This window comes from Bombina bombina, chromosome 3, assembly GCF_027579735.1.
Source record: "Bombina bombina isolate aBomBom1 chromosome 3, aBomBom1.pri, whole genome shotgun sequence".
NCBI lineage: Eukaryota > Metazoa > Chordata > Amphibia > Anura > Bombinatoridae > Bombina > Bombina bombina.
In genome coordinates, this window is record NC_069501.1 from 528,983,689 (window position 1) to 528,994,987 (window position 11,299).

The 11,299-nt window shown below is 36.4% G+C and overlaps 1 protein-coding gene across 1 annotated transcript in view; it reads left to right on the forward strand.

Annotated features, from left to right (window-relative positions):
• Positions 1-10,850, forward strand: part of LOC128652420 (uncharacterized) — a 238,000-nt gene extending 227,150 nt beyond the window's left edge. Inside the window, exon 6 of the mRNA XM_053705358.1 lies at positions 8,822-10,850. Coding sequence (XP_053561333.1) covers positions 8,822-9,717 — 896 coding nt within the window. The 3' untranslated portion in view covers positions 9,718-10,850. The remainder of the gene's footprint in view (positions 1-8,821) is intronic.
• The last annotated feature ends 449 nt before the right edge of the window (positions 10,851-11,299 follow it).

The window sequence follows — 11,299 nt, forward strand, 5'->3', positions numbered from 1 at the left end:
TTTAGTATTTTGTAACATAAGTTGCTATTAAAGCAACGGTACATCTTTAGTTAAAAGAATATTTTAAAAACAAACCGCACACTTTATAATATGCTACATATATATCTAAAGCCAATCTATTGATACATGAGAGTAAACTCAGTGGTTTCTCAGGTGTCACTTAGATATTATGTTTTGGAAGCTCTGCATATGTCGGTCCCTCGATATTGCTGTGAATTTTATTTCTTTACTTTTTATTTCTGTTCGTGCTTCCCTGTTAATATACAACGCTTTCTTCTTCTTTGTATTTAAGTTTAGGTTGTCAAATATTTTTGCAAAGTTAAAATGAAGTCAGCGATTTGTATAAGATGTGATAAAGAGGTGTAACCAACAGAGCATGTATGATTGGTAAATGCAAACACACCTTATCCACTCCCTCAAGGTAAGCAACGAATAAATGAAGCAAAGTTTATCCTTTGATTGACAGTCCTGACGAGGCCCCTACCACACAGCATTGTGGGGTGAAACGCGCGTCGACTAAGTCATTTTGAATCACAGCAGCAATTGTGTAGCACCTGTATGCATTGATGGTGCTTTTTTGTCCGGAAGATTTCAGGCGGAGGCGAAAGGAGTCTTAATTGCCCAGAACAGAGTTTCAAGTCTGACCTGTGTTTTCTTGAGCAAAGATACAAATGTAACTATTTGGGATAGACAGGACGTCGGAGGTGGAGTCCCGGTCCAATACGTGTATGCCTCTTGAATTTGTCTTGTATACCCGGATCACGCTGCTTACAAGACAACAAGGTTGTATGCTTCTGTTTTGTTAATTTGACGCATTTGCGTATATGAGCCTCTATGTCTATGAACTGTAGTACCTGGCAAGCTGACATTTGAGGACACTTTCACCTCGGCTTTGTCAGTTTTTTTGCAATGAATGGTACCATTTTCAATCAGTGACGTTGACACACTAGGTTTTCTATAAAGAAATCTACCAAGATATCGACACATCATTTCCACTCAGGACATTGTTTTGAGATTTTCTGCTTGTGCCTATTTGATACACAGACTCTCCTTGCATGATGTTGATAACCTGATATTAATCATTGCATTATATTTCATACTACTTAGATGTATATAAGCCCATGTAATATCTACCTGCTTTTAGTAATTTTTCTTCATTCAGGTCATCCACTGCAGTTGCATTTTCACAGTTAAAGCATAAGTATACCACTTCTTGTTGTGTTTCTAGGAATAAAATCATTGTATATTGAGGAGACCGATATGTGTTGAATGTTTCTTTGTTTGACACAGTGTTTCAGCCTTTTATCTACATATTAGATCAATAAGGAGCAGAAGTTTGCTGAGTGCTGCTTCCCCCTCCTTTATACATAGCATTCGCATATAGCTCTGCTATGTTATAATATTTTTCTCCTAAAAAAATATTTTGAATTTATATTTTAACAAGGGGTCTGCACCAGACCTATGATCAGCCAATGCGATCTAGGCTTTAAATAATTGTGTTTTTTCTATTTTTAAACACCAGTATTTAGGTGTTTATTAGTTTCTCTCCTTAACTTCATTTTTATACTATATATATATATATATATATATATATATATATATCAGTGACGTGCAGTGACGTCAGAGGCTGGTGAGGCAGTGGCAGGATACACCTTCATTCTTTAGATATCCTTTGTTGAAGAAATAGCAATGCACATGGGTGAGCCAATCACGAGGTATCTATGTGCAGCCACCAATCAGCAGCTACTGATCATATTTAGATATGATTTTCAACAAAGGACATCAAAATAATGAAGAAAATTAGATATTAGATGTAAATTGGAAAGTTATTTAAATTTGCATATGGGTTTCATATGGGTTTCATGTCCCTTTAAATGGTGTCTTGGAAAACTGGTCAACTTAGTAAACATCTGATTTTAGTTTAAAGGATTGTAACAGAAACTCTTGCCAGATAACACAATGCTTGCTCTGATTATGAGATCTACAAATCCATGCCTATTAAAATATGTTTAAAACATACTTTTTACTTTAATGCTGGAAATTATGCTTATAGATTCTTTCATTACATAAGGGATGAGAGTCAGAGGGGGAGGAAGAGAGACAGAGAGAGAAAGAGACCATGGGGGAGAACAACACATAAGGAGAGAGATGGATAGATAGAGAGAGAGACACACACACACACACAAGGGGGGGGGGGAGAGGGACCACTGCATTTTAAAGTAATAAAACAGCAGAGCTACAGAGAGTTCAGAAAATTAGTCTATAATTTAGTGTGAAGTACAGAGGCAAGCTGCTAAGTTAGTGGGTGTAAAGTTTGAGTAAACAAAATACAAAAACGACCCTGCTGCAAAAGAGTAAACAAACACTAAACCACATTCATTAAATTATCATTTTCACTAACAGAATCCCTATCAGTAAAATCTTACTTTAATAAGATGTGGGTGAAACACTGCTCTCTGTGCCTCTCTCCTGCTCTGTAAGGATTCAGGAAGTGACAGTGGCACATTCCACTTCACTTAGAGGGGAAGAACAGAACTCTCTTTTTCACTTTAGCAAAGCTGGCAGCTTCACAGGACAGCAACAAAATATATGAAAGTTGTTTTTTTCCGTTTTTGTTTTGTTTTATATGATTTAACATCCAGCCCCAACCCTATGTTCCACTTACTAATGCCTCTCGCTGGATTGGTTCAGCCCAAATAGGACTGCCTCAAATAAGCAGTTAATGGGCCATGCAATGATCTTAACCACTTGCATCCAGTAGATGGCGAAGCATGTTGTGTAATGGTGGGCAGACCTGCTTGTGCCTCTTCATTGCACAACATAGAGCTGTGAGAAAAAAAAATGCTGGGAAAAAAAAATTACAATTTTTTTTTAAAGCCAATAAAAAAATATATATTTTTGCCCATATGAGAGGTGAAGCACTGCCTCACCTGCCTCTAGTGACTGCACATCACTGATATATATATATATGATTTTATATATATATATATATATATATATATATATATATATATATATATATATATATATATATATATAAAAGATATTTTGCATACGTGTGTATGTATTTGTACACAAACTATCCAATGGTTATCCCTCTTTGGAATTTTAAACTGTTGGGAGGTTTGTGGCTATATGGTAGACATACCTAGCTCTCTCCTCTTTATACTGCTTACCTCCCTTTAAAGACTCCACATACAGTGATGTGTAAATGAGACCTGAGCAGGAATAGTGAAGAGGGCCTTAATTTATGAGATTAAGGCAAACAAGAGTCTGATCTGGGATTTATTTATGTTTTTAACCTTTTTAAATTTGCTTAATTTTCAAAAATCCACAGGGTAATATGACAGGGAATTTTTAGTAGCTTATAATTATATGGATCTGAATCCCGTCTTTTGGTTAGTCTCCTGAGCTTACTGAATACCTTTTTTTTTTCCATTAGTTGCATATCACATTTGATTAAAAAAAGAAAGATATATTTCTAAAAATCTGCATTCAAAATGAAAGCATTAAAACTTATTTTTTTTGTAGCAAATCTGTATTTTTTGCAATCCAAGGACACACTCCTTGAACAGCCTTTTGAATATGTTAGTCTTATCTTTTTTTGCTATGAATACCAAGGGTCATATTTAACTGAGCTCCTATGTTAAGCAATAACTCTGCAGTGCATAGGGTGATCAGAGTTCTGTATTCCATGGACTGCACCTTGGCTTCTCTGCAAGTTGAAAAACTAAAATTTTCAGATTTAAAGGGACAGTCTAGTCAAAATTAAACTTTCATAATTTAGATAGGGCATCCAATTTTGTTCTCATACGGCTAGATTACGAGTTTTGCGTTATGAGGGGTGCGGTGCTAATTTGCACGTTATTGTCACCACTCACTTTGCAGTGCTGGTATTACAGGTTTTCATAAACCCGCGTTATCAGGCAAGAAGTGAGCGTAGAGCAAAATTGAGCTTCATACCGCACTCCAATACCAGCGCTGCTGAAAGCTGCGGTGAGCTGGTTTTACGTGCTCGTGCACGATTTCCCCATAGACATCAATGGGGAGAGTCGGCTGAAAAAAAGCCTAACATCTGCAATAAAGCAGCGTAAAGCTCCGTAACGCAGCCCATTGATTGCTATGGGGAAACAAATTTATGTTAACACCCTAACATGAACCCCGAGTCTAAACACCCCTAATCTTACACTTATTAACCCCTAATCTGCCGCCCCCCGACATCGCAGACACCTACATTATACTTATTAACCCCTAATATCCCGCCCCCAATGTCCTTTTAACCCCTAATCTGCCACCCCCAATGTCGCCGCTACTATAATAAACATATTAACCTTTAAACTGCCGCACTCCCGCATCGCAAACACTAGTTAAATATTATTAACCCCTAATCTGCTGTCCCTAACATCGCCGCAACCTACCTACATTTATTAACCCATAATCTGTCGCCCCCAACGTCACTGCCACTATACTAAAGTTATTAACCCCTAAACCTAAGTCTAACCCTAACACCCCCTAACTTAAATATAATTAAAATAAATCTAAATAAAACTTACTATCATTACCTAAATAATTCCTATTTAAAACTAAATACTTACCTATAAAATAAACCCTAAGATAGCTACAATATAACTAATAGTTACATTGTATCTATCTTAGGGTTTATTTTTATTTTACAGGCAAGTTTGTATTTATTTTACCTAGGTAGAATAGTTACTAAATACTTATTAACTATTTACTAACTACCTAGCTCAAATAAATACAAATTTACCTGTAAAATAAAACCTAACCTTACAGTAACCTTACAGAGTTACACTAACACCTACCCTTACACTACAATGAAATAAATTACCTAAATTAAATAAAATTACCTAAATTACAAAAACAAACAAAAACTAAATTACACAAAATAAAAAAGACATTATCAGATATTTAAACTAATTACACCTAATCTAATAGCCCTATCAAAATAAAAAGCCCCCCCCAAAATAAAAAAACCCCTAGCCTAAACTAAACTACCAATAGCCCTTAAAAGGGCCTTTTGCGGGGCATTGCCCCAAATAAATCAGCTCTTTTACCTGTAAAAAAATACAATCAACCCCCCAACAGTAAAACCCACCACCCACACATCCAACCCCCCCCAAAAAAGGGCATTTAGCTCTTTTTCAATTGCCCCAACCCTAATCTAAAAATAAAACCCACCCAATAAACCCTTAAAATAGCCTAACACTAACCCCCTAAGATACACTTACAGTTTTAAAGACCGGACATACATCCTCAACGAAGCTGGGAGAAGTCTTCATCCAAGCGGCAAGAAGTCCTTAACGAAGCCGGGAGAAGTCTTCATCCAAGCCGGCAGAAGTGGTCCTCCAGACGGGCAGAACTCTTCATCGAGGCGGCATCTTCTATCTTCATCCTTCCGACACAGAGCGGCTCCATCTTCAAGACATCCGGCGTGGAGCATCCTCTTCAATCGAAGTCTTCTTCCCGAATGAAAATTCCTTTAAGTGACGTCATCCAAGATGGTGTCCCTTGAATTCTGATTGGCTGATAGAATTCTATCAGCCAATCGGAATTAAAGGTGAAAAAATCCTATTGGCTGATGCAATCAGCCAATAGGATTGAGCTTCAATCCTATTGGCTGATTCAATCAGCCAATAGGATTGATCTCGCATTCTATTGGCTGTTCCAATCAGCCAATAGGATTGAAGCTCAATCCTATTGGCTGATTGCATCAGCCAATAGGATTTTTTCCCCTTTAATACCAGCGGTAGTGAAAAAGCAGCGTTGTGAGCCTTAATGCTGCTTTTTCACCCATATCGCAAAACTCATAATCTAGCCTTTAGTATTTGTTGAAAGCTAAACCTTGGTAGGCTCAAACTGATTTCTAAACTATTGAAGATCGCCTCTTATCTCATTGCATTACAGTTACATACTGCTAGTTTATGCGTGCCACATAGATAACATTGTGCTCACTGGAAGTGGAGTTACTTATAAAATCTCAAGAAAGTTAAGTGAAATCTCATGAGATCACAGGAAAAGAGTTTATGACCTCAGCACTGCTGATGCCGATTGGCTGCTGTTTATTTCTTCCTTTTTTTTTTTTTTTTTTTTTAAAAACCTGCAGCTGGGCACTAACTGAAAGAAAACTTTTTACAGAACACTTACTCCGGTGAGCTGTGGAAGTTGTGAGGTAAAATAGGGAGATGCTCAGGTGATATTTTCCTGTCAGCCTTTTACAGTTATGCTGCATCACTTTCAAGTGATTTAGCATATTAGTATTATATCCTGCTGCGGCTTCGTACAGCTATCACTACTTGGTAAATCAAGGTGATTGTGTTTGCTAGTGGTTAGTAGATTTTTCATATATAGCTAGACAGAAAAGAAAGGTTTTTGGTTGCAAAATTGTCAGAGATTTTATTAAATATCATGGAAGATGGACCTTCTTGTTCTTTAACTTTATTGATCAATGTTTTAACAATAAACTTTTAGGTATCCTATTGGAGAGGTTATGGTTTTCACAGAATGCCCCTCTTGTCTTATAAAATCAAGATTCAGGACCGTCTTTAATGCGGGGCAAAAGGGGCTGCCCCGGGCTCAGTGTTTGTTGTGGGGCCCAAAGCAGCTGCCCTTTGAGCCCGCGCTGCCCGCAAATTAGGGGCAGAACTACTGCAGGGCCATGGAGGTAGGCCAATTTTGTGGGGGGCAGAAGGTGTGACAGAACCTACAAGCGGGAAGCGGCACATGGCTTTCAGTCAATTCCCTTTGTGTGCCGAGCCTGGCAGCGAATGTGCCCCGTCACACAGTCTGCCCCTCTTGCATTCTTTGTGTTTCTTTTCGCAGAACATGAACAAGGTGCCAAACGGGTAGCGAAGGACTAGGTAATGGTGCAATACTCACATTAATTTAGTAGAGTGGTCGCGCGAAACATGCTGGGAGGTGTAGTTTTATTACTGCAAGTATCTGCACTCTAGCGCCCCTGAACACTACATATCCCAACAGGCCTACTGCCCACATGTGCTCTGTACAGTTATTTCTTCCTTAGTTGTAAACTTATGTAGTATGGCTGATACACAGCATGGTGCCGGGTACACTAAGTGAGATAGTATAGTGGTTGGTGGTTGGTATTGTGTCAGTGGGATAGAAAGAGGAATGCTTAGACATCTATTACATCTGAGCTCTACTGATGACCTCATTGGGCACAAGTAGAATTAAGTTTCACAGGTAATGTTAGTCTGGTAGTCTGGTCTTCATTGTATCAGGAAGTTTGGGAAGAGGATGAGTTTAGGTTTATACAGCGGGTACCAAATTAGGGGATCACAAATGAATACAGAAACTCTACATTTAAGGAGATTTAAGGAGACTTTGAGAAAATTACTTTTTTAAGTCTAATGTTTTTAATTTAATAATTGTGTGTGTGGTGCTGATGGACTGGTAGTGTAGGGAGAGGGGAGAGTTATTGGCTTTTCCTTGGACAACAGTGAGTGAGGAGCAACAATTGGGTTTGATGTAGGGTATGCTTGATGGGGAGGTATAGCTGGGTAGAGTCACTGTGGTGTACACTGGCAGGCATGCAGGTGTTACTGCATGGGCTACACTGATAGATATGGGGGTGCAACTTTGTAGATCACACTATGGGGTAGGAAGGTGCAAGTCTGAGTGCAGTAAGGGGTTCACTGATAAGAGGGGTACAGTGTGGGGTACACTGATGAGAGGGGAGCTCTATATATTATACATAGTAAATTGCTATTTATGAGTGATGTGATGATGACAACGGTTATATCATGTTTCACATGGCTTAAGTCACACAGATGCACTAGAACAGGGATTCAACTGGTTCCAAAAGTATATACAGTGCAGCATAACTGGTGTCATCATCACATCGCTCATAAAGAGCACATTACTATGTATCATTTATAGAGAACACATCTCTAAGTATCATGTAGTGCATTACTGTATATCAAGATATTCAAAATCTTAAATTTAAAATACTTTTGTCAATTCCTGACTTCGTAGTTTTAATTTGATTCCAAATTAAAACTACAAGTACTTCTGGTAGAAAGCAAGCAGGGATACTTGCCTAGATTTGCAAATTACTTTTATATAATGGAGTATTTTAATCTCATGCTTTTATCTCTACCATAATTCAAATAAGTATATATATATATATATATATATATATATATATATATATATATATATATATATATATATATATATATATATATATATATATATATATATAAAAAAACATACATACATATATAAATTATCTCTCCCTCCCCCGCTCTTTATCTTTTAAGATGCATTTTTAGTTAGGTATTACATCTAAATGAGAAACATAACAGAGGTTAGTACTTCATATTTTTGTTTTATATTTTACATTCCCCGTAATATATGTAATGCTGATGCATATTCAAATTAATCCTGTTTATACGGATTTTACAGCTTTTTGTTTCTGCTTTTACATGGTGTGTTAATAAAAGGTCTTTTTCAGCAGTTGTACAATTATGTTTTGCTTTCTGTTTTCACGAAGGATGGGCTTAATTTTTGAATAGCTAACTGCAATGACACTACTAGTATGTTATATTTAGCATACAAGTAGTGTACTGTCAAGATCGTTTATTCATTTAGGTTAGGTTATAATCTCAATGTTTATTTTCAAACATCTTTTATTATTCTAAATTTTTTTCTTGTGTTCAAATGTTATGTCTATCCATTTTAATTCAGTATAAAATTAGGATATTTATTAACATTTGAAAGCAGAAATTAATGTAATTATTAACTATAGGTTGTGTAACAATTTTCTTTTTCTTTTTTTCAGAGCCAACTTACGTAATTCCCGTAGCAAACTTAACTACAGCCACTACCACTACCACCATCACTCCAAGCACCACTACTTCAACAACCACTTCCACTACTACAAAAAGCACAACTACGACCACTTCAGAAACAACTACTGTCCTAGCCCCAAGTTCTCCAACTACCCCCAAAAGCATAACTACTCCCACTAGCACTACTACAAAAAGCACAACTACTCCCACTACCACTATTACAAAAAGCACACATATTCCCATTACTACTACTACAAAAAGCACAACTACTCCCACTACTACAAAAAGCACAAATATTCCCATTACTACTACTTCAAAAAGCACAACTACTCCCACTACCACTACTACACCCACAACTTATCCACCAATACCATGTAATATTACAACTGTTGTAATACCTGGTCAACATCCAAATCCTAATGACAACATTACTGTTACTTCTGTAAAAAGTACAAACATAATTACTGTCAGAATTATAAGCCGTACATTAAATGGAAAAGAGTTGAAGTTCCTGGAGATCAACGAGACCACCAATGTAAATATTTCGACGAAGACTGTCACACCCAGTACAATCTTCTACAAAAGTACAGTTTCTATATCACCATCAGTGATAACACTTCTTATAGATGGTGAAAACCCACAATCAAACACAGATAGACCGGATACAAAAGTTTTAATCAATGAATCCTCAGTACCCAATACTAACAAGTTTGAACCATCTAACTACTGCAGTAAACCGGCCTTTACCAGAACCATTACTAATACCACCTCATCTGATGGAAGCAGCTGCTCTGGCATTGTCACAGATCTGCTCACTACTACAATAACCACCACTGAAGAAATTATTGTTTCAGGTTCAGATGGTTTTGCAGCTTGCTGTAGTTAAATTTAATTATATCCTTCTTTCCTACCTTAAATATTTAGAAATATGTGAAAGGTGGTACTACTTGGGTCTTCCATCTTCTTCTCAAAAACAAAACATTTGCAGATTGGGAATAATTTTTCTTAACAAATATTTTCAGTATAAGCAAAAAAACTTTGTAAAGAATCAGGGCCATATTTATTGAGATAGGTATTTATTAAGATATGCTACAGATTTATCCACTTCAGGTTCTCCCAAATCTGGTGACTTTGAATGGAAAATGGCCCTATTCTTCCAAACTCAATGAACAAAAAAGTTGCACATTTTAACTTCCCTTGAAATACAATAGCATTATTTTGCTATTTTTTTATGGCCTATCCAAGTAAAATATCATGAAGTATTTTATCAGTTTATTGTACAATAAAAATAGCCTCACATAATGTAAAAAAATAACAGAACTATGCATGAACTTTATGATGTGCTTTTGTTAATGAAGGTATTTGTGTAGATGCACATTTTCAAAGTAAATCTAAAAAAACAAACAGAACAAAAGCTTACAAAAGTGGTTTTCCCTTGCTGCATCCTACCCCATAAAATGGATTGCTGTGTTTAAAACAGTACTTGAAAGCAAAAACTGTGAGATAGTGTATATCTAATATACCCAGAGTTCTCTGGTGCTTGATAACAACAATGTATACAGAGTACTTCTGGTGGAAAGCAAGCAGGGATACTTGCCTAGATTTGCTAATTACTTTTATATAATGGAGGATTTTAATTTCATGCTTTTATCTCCACCATAATTCAAATGAGTATATATATATATATATATATATATATATATATATATATATATATATATATATATATATATACTGTATATATATAAATAAATAAACACACATACATATATAAATTCTCTCTCTTTTTCTCCCCCACCTCTTTATCTTTTAAAATGTATTTTTAGTTAGGTATTAGACTTAAATGAGAAATGTAAGAGAGGTTAGTACTTCATATTTTTGTTTAATACTTCACATTCCCTGTAATATATGTAATGCTGATGCATATTCAAATTAATCATGTTTATATGGATTTTCCAGCTTTTTGTTTTTGCTTTTACATGGTGTGTTAATAAAGGGTCTTTTTCAGCAGTTGTAAAATTATGTTTTGCTTTCTGTTTTCACGGATGGGCTTCATTTTTGAATAGCTAACTGCAATGACACTACTAGCATGTTATATTTAGCAGAACAGCAGCAGTGGAGGCTCCTCCATTTGTGCACATTCGCACGTGAACCCCTAGCCAGGGCAAGAGGAAAAAAAAAATTGAGCAAAAAAAAATATATAATTTTTCAAATAGCCTCCTATGATCCTATCTGAAAAATTTTTATTTTATTATTATCCCCAGCAACAGTACTGCCTAGTTAGTCTTAGTAGTGTGTGTGTACTGTATTATTTACTCTGTGTCTTCTGTACATAGGAAGGCAGAGGCAGGAGGGAGGGAGCTAGGACCGGGCGGACACGACAGCATAGCAGACAGTATTTGGCTCTGCTCTGCCTGACAACAGCTGACGTCACTAGCTTCTCATCTCTCACTCTGTCTCCTCCTCTC